Genomic DNA, 19,692 nt, shown 5'->3' on the forward strand with positions numbered 1-19,692 from the left:
GGGTTTGTGTCTGTGGCTAGGTGTGCCATGGGCTGAGTGCCTGAGCAGGAGTGACCTGGAGAGAAGGTTGTTATCATCATGTAAGTGCAGGATCTGGCCAAGAGCAAAAGAAGGGATTCGGGGCAAAGTGGGTGTGCAGGCTGACTGGAATTCTGGTTCCTAAGGGTGGCAGTACACAGGAAGCTGTGCTGTGGGTCTCCAGTGACTCCATGCCAACCCCTTCCACAACACCAGGATACTCTGCACCTACTTAAGGGAAACTGTTGAATTTCTTTTGTTGTTTTTCTTTCTTTGAAACTTTTACCACTACATATTTGTAGCACGGAGTGATCGCACGCATGGTGGGGAGTTGGTGATGAGTGTGACACGTCTTCATGTTCTACTTCTCACCCCCTCCAGCCCTGCCCCTCCAGCTCTTGGTCCCCTTCCCACAAGCTAAGAGTCAAGAAGTTCCTAATCCCTTTTCTAAATGCTGGCCTCAGGCAGCGCTGCACTTTAAGGATACATATTTGATAACCACAAGTAGTTACATTTTCAGCCATTCCAGCAACTATCATTCCATCCATCCAGACAATCATCTGTCCATCCATCCATCCAACTGTCCATCCAATCATCCATATATCTGTCCACCCATTGATACAACCACCCATCCATCCATGGAACCATCACTCCATCTAACCATTCATCCACTCAGCCACTTGCCTGTCAATCCATCCATCCATGCAACCAACATTTCATCCATTATCCATCCTTGTAACCATCTTTCCAGCCGGGCACACACCACGCAGCTACTCACCTACTCACCTACTCAGCCAGCCGTCATTCCAGCCAGCTGGCCATTCATCCTGCAAACATCAACTTAACCTTACTAACAACTGTTGGCTGCAGAAATTGCCACAAATTTCTGGGCTGTTGATTGTGAGTGAGACTTTTGTGTACACAGGAGGCTTTAGTGTTGTTTGATGAATAACCCAGGGACCATGAAAAATCTGTATTCAAACAGAAAAGCAAATGAGCAGAGAACAGGATGTGGGTCCTTGGTGCTGAGTGGCGGAGCCAGGCATGTCTCAGCCTCCCACTGCTCCACAAGACTCCTGCTCTAGAGCCTGTTTTTCAACAGACAGAGTGATCCAGACGAGTCAGAGACGCATGGGGTTTGTGTGCAGCTAGCACATTCCTGCTGGGACAGGCACTTGGCCCAATCATCTTTACCTATAGGTGACATGTCCCCACCACTATGCACTCCATTGTGATTGTGACTTGCTGGTGGTGCAGCTGCCAGGGCTCAGGGTGCCCAAGGAGTGGACTCTTGGAACAAAGAAGGCCCCGGGCAATGTGGGGCCTGGGGAATGAGGTCAAGGGGCAGAGGGGGTGGCTTTCCCTGGGCCCTTTCCCATGGAAGGTGTTGCATAGTCCAGAGCCTGGTCCACCACTGAGGCCTCCTGTGTTGCCAGGAACAAGAAAGCTCACACCAACTGGAACATGGGCGCCATCTTGGAGGGGAACCGCAGTGGCTTTGCATGCAGTGGGCCCAAGGAGCAATTTTCCCAAGAGATGATCTTGAAGGCCGAGGAAGGGGACTACGACTGGATTTATGGGATTCTGAAGGACAATCTTGCCTATGCTGATGTGGCTGATTCAAAGGGCTATTCTGTGCTTGCTGCAGCCGCGGTAAGCCCCCACCCCCACCTGGTGGGTACTAAGGAAGGCTGAGCCATGAGCGTCCTTGCTGGTGCACTCCTGGTGGGGTCCCCCGCTCCCCTCTGCAGGAACAAAGCAGCTGTCATGGGGTGCTGAGGGGCTGTACTTGCCCCACCCTCCAGAGCATAGACAAGGTCAAGTGGAGAAGAAGAGCTGACTGTGTGGCCTCTCTGAGCTTTGTTTCACTCTTGCCCTTGTGTTCCTCTGCACTCTGTTGAGAGTGCCTGTGCTTGCCTGCCATGGCGGGGCCTCAGGAGGAGCAGCACGAGCCCAGGCGACCCTCCTCAGCCCTCCCTGAGAGCCGGCTGCTGTCCCCTGAGTCTGGCCTGTCTCCCTCTAGGTGCACTGCCACAATGACATCGTCAGCCTTCTCCTGGACCACGGGGCCAACGTGAACGGGTTCACAGATGAGGGCCTCACACCACTCAACATGTGCTTCCTCCTCTACTACCCCAGTGAGTCCTTCAAGCCCAACGTTGCTGAGAGGACCATACCCCAGGTCAGCCCCCATCAGCCACTGTTCCACTCACTGCTCCCACCTGCCCTTCTGTCCCTCTAATGTCCACCAGCCCCCTCCCCCCATGTGGCCCAGGCTCACCCAGGATTGGTGAGAAAGGGGTTGGAGCAGAGCCTGGGCACTGCCCACAGCATCTTGCATGCCATGCCATGTGCTGAGTCCCCTGTGTCCCTTAAAGCTTCCAGTGCAGCACCTGGGGACCCCGAGACCTGCCCCTCCCAGTGTGCATGAGGGGTGGCATCCGTGACGGTCCCCAGCATGTGCACTTCTCACAAGTTCTTGGTGACACCAATGCCATCCTTGGGGTCCTGAGCTCTGAGAGTGGTAGCTCACAGCAAGAGCAGCCTGAGCGCAGTGTATTTGAAAGAAATAGGGTGCAAACCACAGCACGAGCCACATGCACACTTGCCCTTTTCCAGTAACCACATTAAAAAGCAAATCAGCTGAAAATAATTTTAAGAATGCGTTTTATTCAGCTTAAAGGATCCAAAATAAGATCCTGTCTGCTGGTAATCCTTTAAAAAGAACATGAGTGAGACGTTCTGCTGCATGTTCATGTGTCACACAGAGCGCTGCTCTGTCTGGGATGGGCCATGTTTCGGGAGCCAGGGCCACGGCTGTGGCGCCATGAGCCCTGAGGCTTGACCTGCCCAGCCTCCGGTTTTGGGTGGTGGCTGCCCGGGTGTTTCCTTCCTCTCCAAGGGTGAGAGGCATATCCCAGGCCTGGGCTGTCCGAGATGGCGCAGGGGCTTGCTGAGACAGTTGTTGGGTGAGCTGCTTCCATTTCTTCTCTCTCTTAATGGCGCTTTTTTGGGTACTTTCCAAAGGAAAATCCAAAGTCCCTTCTCATCCCCAAATCTTCGCCCTTGTGTGTGGAGACGAACGTGCAGTCCACCTACGAAATAGTGGAACCCACCCCAGCCAGCAGGGAGCAGAAGCCACCGTCAAGCCCCTCGGGCAGCCAGGAGGATGGGCCAGCCTTGAGTGCTTGGCAGTCTTTGGAGTCCAGCTCCCCTTCGGGACAGGGCACTCTCAGTGACAGGGAGAGAGGGCAGGAGGACACGTCAGGAGGCCCGGAAGCGTCCACCGTGTGTAGTGAGGTGCACTTCGACTCCAACCTGTGTGTGCACAACTACTCCATCCGGCTCTCGAGGGACATGCTGGAGAAGAGTGCCCAGGTCTACAGCACGCTGCAGAGCCCTGCTGTCCCGGACAAGGGCACCATGAGGAGGATGGCGTGGTCCATGGTCGAGTAAGACTCTGTGCTCCGGCTGGCGGGGTGGGAGTCGTGGTGCAGCCTGAGCTTGGAGGATGCACTTCACTGCCCTGCAGCACCCTGGGCAGAGTCCCCAGTGGTGTGTGTGGTACTCGGAGTGTGCAGATGTGTGTGGTATGTGTGACTTGTGTGGTGTGTGTGGACTATGTGTGGTGTAACTTCCTAGACATGGAGCCGGTGCTGCTCCGCGCTTCTGATCCCTGTCCCTTAACAAAGTGCTCCTGACTCCTGCACCCCTGCTCATGGGTTCCTCAACGAGGCTGAGTGACTCCCCAGGTCTGGGGCCCAGCAGGGACTGGCTGGTGACAGCCGTGTCCCTCCCGGGGTAGGGACCAGGCCCCCTGGAAGGGGGTGACCTGGGTGTTTTCTAGGAAGGCTGTGAGTGCCAAGTTTGGGTGTTTGTGGGGTCAGTGCTCTTCCCAGACAGCTTTCCACCTGGGGGGCACCTGCGGTCCTCTGTGCAAGGGGGCAACAGCGTCCCTCCCGCTGGTTCCCACAGACACAGGTGCCGGTGGCTGACCATCAAGCTGCTTCTGCACCGAGGCGCAGACCCCAACCTGTGCAGTGTGCCCATGCGAGCCCTGTTCTTCGCCGTGAAGGCCGGGGATGTGGATGGGGTGCGGTTGCTGCTGGAGAGCGGGGCCAGGACCGACATCCGGTACCCGCCCCAGGTAGGCACCCACCCTGGGTAGGCACAGCCATCTGGGACCAGCAAGGCCCTGGCTCTTCCTCACTCAGCCTGTAGCTCCTCTGGGTGCCCCCTGCAGGGACCGCCTGGCTGGAAGGTGTTGGTGACCTCTGGGGACTCTGAAGCAGGCCCAGGGAGGAGCTTCCAAAGGAGCCTCCCACAGGGAGCAAGGGCGTTGGGCTCGCAGGTGGAGAGACAGGTGCTGCTTAGCAAAATGCGCTCGGCCTTGAGGTTCTGCCTTTGCCTGGCAGATGCAGCCAGTAATGCTCCTAGCTGAGAAAAACCACAGATTTCCCATTTTAGAGGAAACCAGTGTATCCGACTTATGCTTCGTCTCTGGAGACACCACTGTGGTTCCTCCACACTGTCCTCTGTTGCTCCTGCCCAGCCTGGAGACCGTGGCCTCCTGGGAGGCATCTCCGCATTCTGAGCCAGTGCCCACCTTCCAGGGGACATGCTCCAAAGAGCATTCTGCTCCTGAGTAGAGTGGCCTGCGTTCAGAGAGCGAGCCCCAGAGAGGAGAAAGTTCTGTTTTGCCTTGGGCTTTCTTTGCAGACTCGCAGCTCCTTGAGCTTTGCTTGTTCAAACCTCTGGCTGCTCCACTCTGTCCCCTGGGGCAGCCTCCTGCCTGGCCCAGATCCTTTCTGCCTCCCGGGACAGGGCTTCTAGAAGCACCTGTGTTGGGGCACAGGGCCCAGCCCCCGTGAATTTGACTGCCCTGGGGTGGGGGTGTGCGCAGCCCTGCCACCCACTCCTTTTCTTTCTGGGAAGAAGAGGTGAGGCTGAGCTTTGGTGACTGTTCCCATGGCCCTTGTTAGCCGCTCTGTGACAGGGAGGGAAACTGGTGTGTCGGCAAGTGAGGGCTTGGCCTGACATCTTCATTCCCTTTAGCATGGCCTTATCTCTGCATTTTACCGTTGTGCCTGGACTCTGACCGTAGTTGGCTGCTTGAATTTGGGAGGAGAAACATCCAGGCCAGAGCAAGGTCCTTGAGCTGTGTACTGTAGCAGCCCCTGTGGGGTCCCGCAAAGTAGGATAAGCAAGGAGGCCTCACGCTGGCTCATGCACCGCCAGACTCCGAACCAAACTTGAAAGAACTTGGAGAAAAAGTCGAAGGTGAGAGCTTCCGAACTCTGCCATAGACAGGCCCAGGCTGCTCGTGCAGGCGGCTCCGCGCCCTGGCTCCCCAGGCGGCTGGCAGGCTGTGCCTTGATTTTTTTCTTTCCTTAGGTAGCTGTCTAGGGGAACTTCTTATGGCAGTGCATAGAAAGTTCCTCATATTTTGGGACTGCGTAGTAGTTCTTTCTCCTGGTGCTGCTGGGTGTTATCTGACCTGGTCTGCATCTTTGCTGAAGTGAAATTGCTGTGAATAAACTGAGACCTGCATGGCACTTGGCAGTTAGTGCTAGAAAAGCAAGTTCCCCGGTGGTCCTGCTGGCTGAGTGTGTCTGAATTAGGCCCTGCCGGGGCTATGTCCATTATCTGTCCACCAGGAGGCAGGTGTTCGTTGTTCCCCAAAGCCCATCCCCCCTCTGGGCAGAAATTGGCACCTCAACGTGGCTTAATTTTGCACTTCTTCTGTTGGTGGTAAGGTTCAGCTCATTATTTGACTTTCACATTAGTAAATATAACTAACCTGAACAGGGAAAATGTTTTACTGTCTTAGTTACTTTTCTCATGGCTGAGACAAAATAGCTGAACCCCAAAGTTAAAGGAGGAAAGGTTTATTTAGCTCACAGTTTGTAGAGGTTTCATTCCATAGTCGGCCGGCTCCAAGGCAGGGTGGCACAGCGGAGGGGCATCACAGAGGAGAAACAGTCTATGATGTGGTAGGCAGAAGGCAGCAGGCAGCAGCAAATCTGCTTTCCCTCTCTCCCTTTATATCTATCTAGGCTACAAGCCTATTGATTAGTGCCACCCACACCCACAGTGGGGCATCCTCTATCCACACCCAGAACTGTGCTGGCCCCATTCCATTATCACACACCTTTAATCCCAGTATCACACACCTTAGATCCAGCCACCTCCAAAAAGCCCTACTATGAGTGTATGAGGCTTTGGGGGCCCTCTCCATGTGAGCCGTAAGTTACCTCAGGCCCTCCTTGGGAGTTTCAGTCCAAGCTCAGGTTGCCACCTTGCTTCGAGCTGGCCAGGGAGGCCCATCATGGTAGGGGCACAAAGTGGAGCAAGGGCAGGCTGGGGTCCACAGTCCCCTCCAGGGCACACCCCCAGTGGCCCGAGGACCTCTCCTAGCCTCAGTCCTCAATGGCTGCACCACCCTCAGGACCAGCCTTTACCACAGGGCTTTTGGGGACCCCCATCTTCACACTATAGCATTTGAGGTCATCCTGGTGTCCCCATTCTTGGAAGGCCCAAACACCACCCACTGTGCTTTCGCAGGTGTGGTGTGCGGCCCACTCCTCCTGCAGCGCCTCGTCGAGGCTCTTGGATAGCAGGGTAGTGACCTTGGTGGCAGCAGGGTGTGAGCTCCTTCCCATTTATGTGGAGCAGCCAGGATTCCAAAGAATCACTGGAGGTGCAGACTGCTACTTGGATCCCTGAACTGGCAACGTGAGCGTGGTGTTTCTGTTTGACAGTGCCCATGGGTCAGCGCTCCCGCTGGCGGAGACAGACACAGTGCCATTTTCTAGACTGGCTGTGCAACGAGAAGAAACCCCTAAAGCAAGACAAGCACCCCAGCTCCTCTCTGTCACCCCAGCACACTGGCTAGTGAGGTGGCTTGCAGTTCTCAGCATTTCTACAGCCAGTGTCACATGGATCTGGACCTAAGGGATAGTCCTCTAGGACCCCGCCGATGGCAGCGGGATGCTGTGGGTGACAGTGGGCCAGTTAGGAGGTGCATGACTGGCAGTGCAGTGGCATCTGAGCCAGGCTCTGGCAAGGACCAGAAGGAGCTTTCCTTAGTGGAAGTTGAAAATTGTTCTTATTCAGGCCTAGCGTTGGGTGTGTGGCCCCAGACACATGTGGCTTGCATGGTGTGTTGAGAACTTTCAGTCCACCACTCTTGAGTGGGTATTCTGCCTCTACCCTGCAGGCCTTCTGTCCTGTACCTCACGGGGCTGAGCTGTGGGAACCCCAGACAGGTGCTAGAAAGGCCCAGTCCGCCCCCTCAGGCCAGGCTGCCATGCCCCTGGTGTCTGCCCCTGCCCAGAGTCCTGAGCCCTCACCACCTGGCTCCAGGGTTGCCCATCTCACCCACCCATGCTTCACCTGCAGCTGAGGGCCCTGACCCCGCTCCACATCGCTGCCGCCCTCCCAGGGGAAGAGGGCGTCCGGATCACAGAGCTGCTGCTCCACGCCATCACTGATGTGGACGCCAAGGCGGCTGACCAGGACGAGCTGTACAAGCCGGGCAAGGTGTGCCTGCGGCTCGAGGGTGGGGGTAGTCCGGGCTGGGCTGAGCTCTCTGGTCCGGGGATGGACTTCAGCCCAGGGCAGAGACAGTGAGCAGGGAGCCAAAGCCCTGGCCGTCTGAGAGAGATTTGCCGCATGCCCATGGGGAAGTGGAGGGCAAAGATACCTGAAGGGGGCTGGTAGCTGAGGGCTCTGTGGGACAGGGTCCTTGCTGGGCCACAGGGTCCATCCTGTCCTTGCTGCCCCACAGGACATCTTGCAGGTGACCTGCTCTCATCCCTTTAGGTCCATTGTTGTAGCTAGATCATTTCCAGCATGTGCCCGGGGCTGGCCTTGTGCAGAAGCCCTGCTGCCCACCTGGTGGAGTGGCCCTGGCCAGCCCTGTGCTTCCCCGCCAGCCCCCCCGACTCCCTGGCAGTGGGGCTGGCCTCCTGTCACGCCTTTCCCCCTGTCCTTCCCCTGCGGCTCTCAGAAGGGGGGCCTGAGCTTCAGGGGTGCCCGGGCAGGGCAGGTGGTGGTCAGGACCCTGCTGTACCCTCAGCCTGGGTCCCTATCATTGGGGAGAGACCCCGAGGGCTGTGGCCACTGGGCAACAAGGTGGGTGGGGCTGACGCCCTCTGCCACCAGGTGTGCTGGCAGGTGTGCCTGGGAGGGGCCGGGCAGCACAGCAACTGCCAGGGTGGCTCTCCAGGTGCTGCTGGGAGACCGAGGTGGGGCTTCAGCACAAGTGCACATGGGGAACAGGTGCCCCTCATTCCCATGCCACCTGAGCCCCAGCTGTGCGCTGTCCTGTGAGCCACGCCTCACTTCTCCTCCGGCCACAGAGCCCCCTGGAGACTCTGAGCATGTGGGAGTGTGGGGACACCTGTGAGTGTGGGTCTGCGTGTGGGAGGCTTGGGAGGTGGTCACAGGGTAGCATCAGGTGGTTCGGAGCAGGCACGGAGAGGCCAGACTTCGGAAAGCTCCCCATGCATGAGGAGGAAGTGCGTGGTCAGAGTTCCCTCGGGGCCATGGCTGACGAGAGGCTCGAGTGGGTTCTGTGCTGCCCACAGCTGGAGCTGTTGCCCTCAAGCCTGAAGCTCAGCAATGAGCCAGGCCCACCCAGCATCTACTACACGGTGAGCACGCGCGTCGTGGAGGAGGGCGGCAGGACGGCCCTGCACGTGGCTTGCGAGCGGGAGGACAACAACAAGGCGAGTGGCTGGGCCGGGCTGGCAGGCTGTCTGTCAGAGCGGGGCTGCTGTCCCACTAGTGCTGAGCCGTGGCCAGGCGTGGTGAGGAGGGAGGAAGAGCCCAGGGTGGGGCCCCATGTGTTGAGCCCCAGGGGTTCCCAGGTCAGAGGAGCCTCAGCCAGGCAGCCGCTAATGCCCGGTGTGCATGTGTGTGTGCACATGTGAGTGTCTGCGTGAGCTGTTGTGTGTACAGGAGCATGGGTGTGGAGGTGGGTGCCTGCCTGGGTGATGCACACATGCACACGTGTGCGTGTGTGTGCAGGAGCCACATGAGCTGCCAGCTGTGAAGGCAGGGAGGGTACAGTTGCCCAGCCATCACATGTGCATCTCAGCAAGGAGAGGAGAAGGACAGCTCTCCTCCTGTGAGTCTGTGGGAATGGGAGCAGGTATGCAGGCTGGGCTCTGGGCCCCCGAGGAGGCGGGCTCAGTGGAGGGTTCCCGTGGCACCTAGAAAATAGTTGAGGCAGTGGAGGGGCCACTCTCCTCGAACACTCCTGGGGAGAACGGGAAGGGGAAACGGCTGCAAAATGGGCGGTCCTCAAGGCGCAGGAGAAAGTAGAGGCTTCAGGGCCAGGGCTGGGGCCAAGGCGTGGGGACCCCCGTGGGCAGCGTATGGCACCCGGGTGGGGCTCCTGTGCGTGCACTGGGGTCATCTTGCAGGAACTGTGCCTGGTGAGGGACGTCCCTCTGCCACCCCTGCCGGAGTCAGCCCTTCTGAGGTGGCCCTGCAGCCCTGCCTGGCCCTGGCCCTTTGAGAACAAGGTTTAAGTCCCCGTATGCACCTGCATCCTTCCTGTTGTCTGCCTGGAAGTGAGGATGTTTAGGAGACACCTTTCTCCCTCCGAGTCCACCCGCCCCGCACTTGGAAGTCCGTGCCCTGGCAGGTGTTGCTGTGGCTCTGTTGGCTGTGAGGCATTTACGTTAAGGACCCCAGCCGGTTTCACGGGAGGCACCGGGCCTCTTATCTGATGTTTCCGCCTTCATCCCCTCCCCAGTGTGCCAGGGACGTTGTGCAGCTCCTTCTCTCCCATGGGGCGGATCCCAACCTGCTGTGGAGCGGCCACTCCCCACTCTCCCTGTCCATCGCCAGTGGGAACGACCTGGTGAGTGTGTCTGCCTGGGGCCTGGGCCTGTGCGGTTTCTGCCTCCAGTTGTTCAGCTGCCCCACACCCTTCCAACCACTCATCCCTTTAGCCACCCATCCAACTGGTCACGTTCTGTTCACCCATGTACCCTTCTGTCCTCCTGTCCATCCACTCGCCCACCCACTCATCCAGCCACACATCTGTCCAACTTTGCTTCCACCCTTCTTGCATCCATCCCGTCCTCCCTTCATCTGTTCACTCATCCACCCATTCACTCACTCACACATCACCATCCTTTTTTCACTCACCCATTCCACACCCACTCACCCGCCCACCCACCTGTGCACTTACCAGTTCCATCCACCCATGGTCCACACACCCACCCATGCTCTCCCTTAATTTATTAAGCAGCTATGCTGGGCAGGCGCAGGCATCAAGCTAGGCTCTAGTTCCTTTCCGCCATCATCCGTCCGTCTACCCACCCATCTGTCCCACTCACCCATCCGTCCACCTACCCATATTCCATTCACTCATCCCTCCTTTTGTTTAAATGTCACTGGTTGAGCACCTGTGTGTAGGCAGGCACCATTGTAGGCAGTAGGTTTTGAATAGAACAAAGCCCCTACTCAGAAGCACCCCCCATTCTAGCTGGGGAAGGCAGACAATAAACTAATGTATAAGACAATCTCAGGCAGTAATAGGTGTTACGAAGAGAAAAGAGCTCATGGAGGAGGAGCAATCAAAGGGGCCAGAGAGGATGTCTTGACCCCGTGCAGGGAGGAGCTGCCCTAGAGCCTGGCTCTGCCCACGATGAAAAGCAAGAAGGGACCCAGGACCCTCAAAACAGCTGCACCTGGGCAAGGCCCAGAGGAAGTACGGGAGCTGGACCTCCCTAGGGGCTGGCCTTATGGCCGCCCCATCCAGCGCAGCTCTTGGTGACACCGGGAAGCCATTGCCCTGGGGTGGCCTCAGGGAGACCTGTGAGGGAGGTGATAAGCCAGCTGCTGAGGAGCCTGCCTATCCAGATCGTGAAGGAGCTCCTGTCCTGCGGAGCTGACCCCAACCTGCCCCTGACCAGAGGCCTGGGCAGTGCCCTGTGCGTCGTCTGTGACCTGGCCTACGAGCAGCAGAGGAGCACGGACAGCAAGATCATGCTGGTGAGGAGGAGCGGCCAGGCCCACGGGGCAGAGCGCAACAGGCCGGGCTGCCTAAGATCCTGTGCCAGCTGAGGGGCACTGAGCAATGATCCTGTCACCAGTCAGGGTATGAGGGGCCCCAAAGAGGAGATGGGGCTCTCAACTCAGCCCCCTCAAGGTAGATTCTTGACTGTCGTGGAGAAAGAATTCCAGGACGCGTCAGGGGAGGCACTGGCAGAGCCACTGGGGAGAAGAGAGGGAGAAGGGGCCGAGGCCCTGGAGTATCTGGGGCCTTACCCTGGTGCAGGGGTTCTGACTGGGTGCCCAAGAAACGTGAGGCCGTCTCTCATGGATTAGCCGAGGGGGGCTGGGGCCCGGCCACTGTATCTCAGCTGTGTTTGCATAGCTCTGCAAGTTCCTGCCTGCCTGAGGGGCAACTTGGTTCCAGGCGGTGACCATTCTGCCCCGAGGTGGGGAGGGGCTGTCTTGGTTCCCTCTGGGGTCGTGGCTCCTGCTGGGGGAGGGGATCTCTGTGGGGTCCTCCGCCAGGCCTTGCTCGTGCCCTGGGCTGGGTGGAAACTGCTTCCTGCCTTGTCAGGTGCTGGCAGGGGTGTCTGTGGTGTCATGTGCTTTGATGCAGTCAGTGCTCTGCCTCTTCTGGGGAGGGTTTGCTGGGAGTCACACACACACACACACACACACACACACACACACACACACGTGCGCACGCATGTGTGCTCACAGCCCACGTGCCACAGATGCACATGTGCAGATTCATGTACGTGCTTGAACCCACACATGCACGCATGCGCTGGCTCTCTAAGCACCTGTGAGGTATGACGAGGCCCAAGACCCACCTGATCTTTGTATCACGTGGCTGACAGCTAGGGGCAGGGCAGGAACTGGATCTCAGCACCAGGCAGGAGCAGCCAGGTAGGCTCCCTGAGGTGTGGGATCCTTTGGGTGAGGCGTGGGCTGTCACTTCTCGTCCCTGTTACCCATTTATTTCCGAATGCCCAACACGCCTGGAGGTGGCTTGCTGCAGACCCCCTCCAGGCCACCCTGCTCCGGGCAGGGCCGGGCCCCCGGGCTGCCCTCTGGTGATTTTGTCTGCAGGGCTTGGAAGCTGTGGGCCTTGTGACCTACGTGGCCGAGCCCGTGATGAGGGTGACTCTTTGGCTTCCTAGGTGGCCTGGCTTGTTTGACAGACTCTGTCCCCTCAGATTGACCGGCTCCTGAGCCATGGGGCCGACATTCTGAAGCCGGTGACGCTCGTGCAGGCTGACAAGATGGCAGTGGGCACAGCGGTGGACTACGGCTACTTCAAGTTCTTCCAGGTTCCTGAGCAGGGCCTGCGGGGGCCTGAGCTTCTCCTGGGCAGAGCTGGGGCCTTGCAGCCGTCCTGGGCTCCGGGAGCCCTGCCGCAGTGTGTGGGTCCCGTGGGCACCTGTGGGTCTCAGGGTGTCTGCATGGTCACCGAGGACAGAGGTAGCACAGTGCGGGCTGGGATGATCCTTGGGGTGCTCCTGGCAGGAGTGGGGACCTCCCCGAAGCCTCATGGTGGCCCTGCAGTGACCCTGCGGTGCACCACAGGACCGGAAGATTGCCCACTGCCCCTTCCACGCGCTGTTGCCGGCGGAGCGGGAGACCTTCCTGGCCCGGAAGAGGCTCCTGGAGCACATGGGCTTGCAGCTGCGGCGTGCTGTGCTTGCCAAGGAGCGGCAGTGGGACAGGAAGGCAATGTCCCAGAGCAGAAAACGTGGGTGTGCGTGTGGGGTGCATGCCCAGACCCCTGCCCCAGCGTGCAGGCCCCATGTGTCCCTACCACACCCTCGGCTCTGCTTCCCGTCTCGCGGCACTCTCCCGCTCCTCTGCCACAGGCGTGTGTGTGGCATCGCGCCACAGGGCCCTCTCCCTTCACACCCGCAGACAACACCCACGCACCCAGCTCGCCCTCTCACCACGTGCAGCCCTCACACACCCGGCACACCCGCAGAGACGTGTGCACACCGCCCTGCCCACCCACAGCCGCCAGCTCCTTCTGGCACCCTCCCCACAGGCAGAGCCCCAGACCCATGTGCACTGCCTGCCCCCAGGCATGCACACGAGTGCACCCGCACGCTCACCACCCCACACCCTCGGCCACACAGCCATCTACGTGTCACACAGGCCACATGCGCCTCTGCCCCTCCCCACATGCCTGGCGGCCCCTCCTGCACACTGTGCAGCCACATGATACCATGGTGGCCCTGTCCGTGCCCAGAACCCGCTCACTGTTCCACAGGCTCACGTGTGCCCACCCCTCCCCTCCACACACGCCACACCCACCACCCGCTGCCTTGGCACGGCCCTGTGTGCCTGTCCCTTGGGGTGTGCTGCCTCTACATGTCCTGGCTGAGATGTGGGGCTTCTGTGCCGACTCCCTGTCACTGAAAGACCAGCCCACAGGACAGGTTTCCATGGTTTCTGAGGCTTCTGTCCCTGTCACTTGGCTCTGTTGTGGTGAGGCAGAGCGTTGGGTGAGGGGTGTGGTGAGGGTGAGCTGCTCACCTCATGCCTGGGAAGGACAGAGGGAGAGGGAGGGGGAGGGGGAGGAGAGGGGGAGGCTGGGGAGGGGAGGGTGAGAGGGAGAGAGAGGGAGAGAGAGGGAGAGAGATCCCTTTCATAACCCGGCCCTACCCCCAGCCCATATGCTATTAACCCGTTGATCAGTTGGCCCTCATGACGCAGTCGCCTTCCAAAGGCCCCACTCTGAACATTGCCATGCTGGGGCCAGGAGCTTCTGGGGACTGTCAGGGTTTATATCTGGTGTCCCTGCAAAATCTCATGAGCTCAGAGGTCAGTGAATCATGGGCGGCTCATAGCTGACTCGCTGTTAGGTGGGGTCTGGCTGGAAGAGGTGGTCACTGGGGCCGTGGCCTGGAAGGGGTGCTCTCCCTCCCTGGGTCCCCCCTTCGCTCTCTGCTTCCCATCCGCCATGCCCTGAGCAGCTCTGCTCTGCCAGGCCCCTCTGCCTAGCTGTCCTGCCGTGGAGCAGCTGACTTCAGATTGTAACCATGAGGCAGAACAAACCTGTCCTTCCTGGAGTTGTGGGTGTCAGACTTGTATCTCAGTGATGAAGAAAGTGGCCAAGACAGGGACATTTCTAATCTAAGCCATAACAGCCTCTGTCACCCGGGGTCACCTGTGGGACCCCAGCTCTGCTCGGGTGTGGTGTCCCCAAGGGCACCAGGCTCTGCCCCCCCTCCCGTAGCAGCTCAGAGGCGGTGGGTCCAGGCTGGGGAGCCAGGCTGGGAAGACCTGAACCGACCACCTCCTCCTCTCCGCCCCTCATGGAGACACCACCGTGTCCCCAGCCACCTCCACAGCCTGGCTGTGAGAGCCACCCGATGCAATCGTGAGCTCTGACAAAGACACATGCATTGTTTCTGACAGAGCAGAGCAGTACACGCCACTGGTGAGAGCAGCTGGGAAGAGATGGCAGATCCTTGGAGACCTGGCCAGGGAGGATAGGGAGAGAGTGCGGGGAGAGGCCATGCCGGCCAGGAACAGATCGCAAACATGACCGCTGGACTTTGCCCTTGAAAATCTGTGGTTTGCTTGGTTCTGTCTGGGCCGGGGTGCATGTCCCAGGACATTTTATAAAGTCATGGCGTAGTCAGCCCTTGGTCAGCAGAGCCAATATCTGGGCGTGGCTGTGAGCAGAGACAGAGCGATCTCCCCGAGCACTGTCGCCCATGGCCCAGGTTGTAGGCCTGCGGAGCAGTGCCAGGAGCCCATGCTGGGGTGGGGAGGTACAGACAGTGCCCTGCCAGGGCCAGGGTGGCTGAGGAGACCCAATGAGGCATGCTGCAGTGGACTTCCTCCAGTGTCACTGCCGCGAATCCCAGGAGAGCGTGGCCCAGGCATGGGGCGGCAGGTGGGGCAAAGAACAGTCTGCAGAGGGACACCAGGGCCCAGGTTGGAGAGGAAGAGGCTTTGGAGGAGCCGTCACAACTGTACTGAGAGAAGGGAGGGGAAATGGTGGTGTGCAGCCGGGGCGTCTGAGGGACACAGAGGAGGCACTCTGGAGCTGTCAGTGCGTTGCGGCCGGGGCTCCGAGGCAGTGGGGATGCAGCAGAGGGACACTGGGGGCGCTGGCCTTGGGCCGCACACTGCGAAGAGGTCGAGCCGCACATCCCAGAGATCAAACCTCTCGGTGAAGTGTAGGGAGCACAGCAGGCGAGAGAGAAAGGTCAAGAGCCCTGTCTAAATCGTGTCATCCCCTCGGGGTTGCGGGCCGCCCCAGGCTTCCTCGGATGTCCGTTAGCTCAGGTGTCACTCCGCAAGCAGACGATGGCCGGCAGCCTGGGTGGTGGGCGTCAAGGCGGGATGGTGAAGTAGTCCTCAAGTGGTTGCGGAGGGGCCGGGAGCTGGGCCAGGCCCAAGAGAGTCTGGTGCCACCTAGTGGCCTTTCTGGGGGCTGTGGGGGCTCTGAGTAGGCGGGTGGCCCTGCTGTTGTGGCTGCCCCTCCGCACGGCACTGATGCTGGCCTCTCTGTGACGTAGTGGAGCTGTGCCCTGGCCAGAGGGTGAAGAAGAGAAGCTTCAGCCCGGTCAAGGCCCTGGACACAGAGGGCCGGGAGCTGTGAGTGTGCAGCGGGGCCCTCAGGGTGTGGCGTGCTGCTGGTGGCGGCCTGTGGCTTGGACCTTGCTGCCCCCTCCCGGCACGGCCCTGCTCCCTTGTCCCTGAGCGGCATGGCCTTGTCCAGGTGGCCCTGCACATGGCCCACAGGCGGGCTCCACAGCTGTGTGCGGGTGACTGCCCTGGGGAGGGCGGAGCGAGGTTTAAGCTCAGAGGTCTCTGCTGGCCTCTCCAGGGGTCTGGCAGGGGCAGCCTCCACGTGTGTGGCCTGCGAGATGCCTTCCTCCCAAGGGCCCCACACACTCCTCCTGAGGAGCCTGGTGACAGGGCGACTGGCCAGGCGGGCAGAGGCTGGGGCTTCCAGTCACGGACATCCCACCCCAGACCCACACGCTTGTTCTGTGTGCTCGGGAAGCCTCTCGGCCCCATTAGAGCCCTGTGGTGTCCCCGGTGGTGGGGATGGTCCTCAGGGCCAGCCCTGACACTGTTCCATGGCTCAGAGGCCATGCTGACCACCCTCTGACTGCTCTACGCGCCCTCTGTCCACTTGTGGCGCTGCCCAACTTGGGGATGTCAGGGACTGCTGGGGAGCCCGAGCGGGGCAGGCGTGGCCCCACATGACTGCCCTCTGTCGCAGCATGCCCTTCTTCAAGGTCTGCTACCAGTGTGGCCGCTCCATCGGTGTCCGCCTCGCGCCCTGCGCCCGCTGCTATGGCATCCTGACCTGCAGCAAGTACTGCAAGTCCAGGGCCTGGGTCGAGTTCCACAAGAAGGACTGCAGTGAAATGGTGGCTTTGGGCATGCTGGGCCGGCAGAGGACAGGTACAGGCCTGCGGGAGCCAGGCAAGGGGGAGTTGGGGAGCAGCAGGGGAAAGGGTCTCGTCTGTGCGGGCTTCACACTCAGGCTCCCCAGCGGGGCTGCTGGGGCCTGGAGGCCCGGGCTCCGCTGCACCTGAGGGCTCTGCTCGGAACCGGGCTGAGGTGGGCGTGCTGCAGCCCGGCTTTCGGCGCAGCTCATGGTGGACAGGGCTCTGTGTAGAGCCCATGCTCTCCTGCCCACTTCCTGCCCGCTCTGCTGAGCCGCAGCAGGCGTCCTGTGCAGTGGGCTTGGTCCAAGCTGGGGGAGGATGGGCGCAAGGCTTCCTCAGAGCCCCGTGGGTGGAGGGGCTGAGCCAAGCCTGCTGGCGGCGCGCCTTTGACTCATCCTCTGGGAAAGTGAGCGTCTGACACAGGAGCTGTGCACCCAGGACCTGGGCAGGGCGGCTCTTCTGGGGCCCGAGGGTGGGGCTGCTGCAGAAGCGGGTGCACCCTCAGCCCGGCCCTGGAGCTCTTGCCACGGGTGCTGGGATGGAGGGTGCAGCGAGCCGGGCCTGACCTCTCCTCCCTGTGCCTCTCTTGTCCAGTGCCCAGCTCCATAAGTACTGACGAGAGGGTGGAAGACCTTCAGTGAAGGAGCAGTGCCCAAGGCTGGGCCCGGGGAGCGTCCACAGCTGTGCCCACCGGTCACCTTGGGCTCTGGGGGGGCTTAGGTAGGAAACCTCTGCACTTGGGCCATGTGTGGCATCTGCCATCTACCATGCAATAAAGTGGCCATGGAGTTGCCTGAAGGTCTGTGCCCTGCTCTGTCCCTCTGGGGGGCCCAGCACTGGCTGCCTGCCTTGCTGACCTCCCACTCCCTGGCCTGGCTGTGCACCGTCCTGCAGGTACAGGCAGGTGGAGGACCAGCGCTCTGTGCATGTGGGGGTGGTGACCACTGGAATGGGGTCCCAGGATGTCCCAGAGCCATGCGGCCAGCCCCTTCCTTCTGTCCTGGTGCTGGGGCTCCTGGCTCTTTATGCGATCCAGCGTGCCTGCTCTCCCAGGTACCGCGTGCGTTCGGGGGGCGGATACTGAGTACACAGGAGTGCTGCAATCAAGAGAGAGGGCAGCAGGACTGCGCCGTGCAGACAGTCAGACCTCCTTTTCTGGGGAGGAGGTGGAAGGGGGAGGTGAGGGCGAGCGGGGTCCCCCCACCTAGGGGCAAGCTGGGGATGGCACGCCTGAGAGAATGGTGGGTGTCCAGGGCAGGTGGAGCTGGGCTCTCTGCCAGGAGCAGGGAAGCTGGGGAGGCGTGGTAGGAGGGGAGGTGGAGGTGGGTTGGAGCCAGGCAGGTGCGGCCCCCACTCCCCGGGCTGCCTTTTGGGCCCGCAGTTGTGGAATTGAGTTTTACCTGATTTTCTTGCCTCCTGTCACAGTGACTTCGCAGCCGTCAGGGTTGCGGGGCGCTCTGGGCAAGGAAGGCACCTGCAGGAGGGGGTGCCTCCCTCAGTGGGGTGGCTTTCTCTGAATGGGGGCCCTCCGGAGCCCCCCAACTGCTGTTCCTGTGGGAGAGCCGCCTCCCAGCCCCGCCACTGCTGGTGAGGATACAGGGTGGAGACTGCTGCCTGAGCCGCCTCTGCCTCCCACACGGCCGTGGAGGAAGGGGCTTTTCCCCGGGCTTCCTGTTTGGGGTTAGACGTAGCCCTTATTAAAGTTAGGGAATAGATGTAAAGCAAAGCAAGCAGACGAAGACACCAGTTATCCATCTCCACACGAGTGACAACGCCGCTAGCCTTGCGTGTACTTCCAGTCCTGCCCCCATCTCTCTTGGCTCCCAGGACACGGGGATGGAGACACACGCGTGAACGTAGACAGCACACGTGCTCAGCACGCTCCAGATGAGGCCGTGCTCATCTTCCAGTGACGGTTTTCTGCAGCATCCTCTCTCCCAAATGAAAATTGCTTTCTTATTTTTTATTCCGATCATGTATGGAATACATGCTTACTGTTAAAAAAAAACATGAAGGCAAGAACAATACTGAAAATCATCTTGGCCTCTGTATTTGAGGACAAGCACTCTGAACATCTTGGCATGCGTACTCCTGTTCACCTGCATGGGCACATGTGTGCCCTGGCGTGGCACACACGTACACCTTCTCTGGTGTCCTGAAGTCCAGCCGGGATGGCACGGCTGACTCTGTCGCCTCAGCCACCTTGCCGGCCCGCCCTCCCCGTGCACAGTGCCTCCGTCCCTGCAGAGGGACTGTGTGCCTTCTGCGCCCCGGGTGGTCACCAGGTCCGAAGGTGCGGTCTTTGAAGGCGGCTGTGTGCACAGGGCCTGTTCACCCCCTGGTTGGACTCTGGGAGGTTAGTCTGTCTGCCCTTGAGCATGTTCTGCTTTACAGTGCGCATTCTCAGTGCTCCTGGGGAGGTCATGCAGCTCCTGTGGCGAGCGCAAGCCCCATTGGCACTGCACCGCATGCGTGCATGTGCTGAAGTGGCCTTGGTTTTCCTCTGCCCTTCTCACAGGGAGGTCCTCCCTCCTGACCAGTGACGTTCTGCCTGGCAGGGACAGACCCTGCGTGGTGTGACTCGACCGAGGAGCTTTGCTTCACTGTCACATCTGCCTCCTGCTTTGTGCTTGGTTCACTAGGCGCACACAGCACAGTCCCACGTGATTACGCAACAAGCACTGCCTCCACCCAGACTCTACAACTTTTTTTGTCTTTTTGTGACAAGGTCTCACCATGTAGTTCAGGCTGGCCTTGAACTCACTTTGTAGCCCAGCCTGGCCTTGAACTCACAGGAATCCTCCTGCCTCAGCCTCCTGAGTGCTGAGATTATAGGTATGCATCCCCATGCCCAGCTTCTCTCAACAAATTTTAAGTGAATGATACTGTGTTACTAACTAGAGTCACCACACTGCACACTGATCCCCAGCACCTAGCTGTTCTAAATGAAAGTTGGTACCTTTGACCAACACGTTTCCGTGCCGCCCCCAGCTGTTGACAGCCATCGTGTCTGCTTCTAAGAGTGAATGCTTTAGGCTCTACGTATAAGTGAGCTCATACCGTACTTGTCTTTCTGTGTCTGCTGATTTCCCTTAGTAGTGATCTCCCATAGTGCAGCGCCCTCCAGGTCCACCTGTGCTGCAGACTGCAGGATTCCTCGCTCGAGAAATCCCCATAGGATGTACTAGCGCATTCTCTCTGCCCACTCACCTGTCAGCGGACCCTTAGGTAGAGCCCACATCTGGCCGTG

At 59.7% G+C, this 19,692-nt stretch overlaps 1 protein-coding gene across 9 annotated transcripts in view; it reads left to right on the plus strand.

The window, feature by feature from the left end:
* Ankmy1 (ankyrin repeat and MYND domain containing 1) overlaps positions 1–17,240 on the plus strand; it is a 33,289-nt gene extending 16,049 nt beyond the window's left edge. For 2 of the 9 annotated variants that reach the window (XM_005411158.2, XM_005411160.2), the window contains 10 exons: positions 1,455–1,671; positions 2,042–2,200; positions 3,046–3,470; positions 3,994–4,165; positions 7,420–7,560; positions 8,610–8,750; positions 9,785–9,892; positions 10,900–11,031; positions 12,234–12,347; positions 12,604–13,603. In XM_005411158.2, the coding sequence (XP_005411215.1) occupies positions 1,455–1,671; positions 2,042–2,200; positions 3,046–3,470; positions 3,994–4,165; positions 7,420–7,560; positions 8,610–8,750; positions 9,785–9,892; positions 10,900–11,031; positions 12,234–12,347; positions 12,604–13,443 (2,449 nt within the window). In that variant the 3' untranslated portion in view covers positions 13,444–13,603. The other 7 variants (XM_005411163.2, XM_005411157.2, XM_005411161.2 and 4 more) reach the window with 6 other exon arrangements.
* Positions 17,241–19,692: the final 2,452 nt, after the last annotated feature.

Source organism: Chinchilla lanigera, unplaced genomic scaffold (assembly GCF_000276665.1).
Source record: "Chinchilla lanigera isolate Chin_1 unplaced genomic scaffold, ChiLan1.0 scaffold00141, whole genome shotgun sequence".
Classification (NCBI taxonomy): Eukaryota; Metazoa; Chordata; class Mammalia; order Rodentia; family Chinchillidae; genus Chinchilla; species Chinchilla lanigera.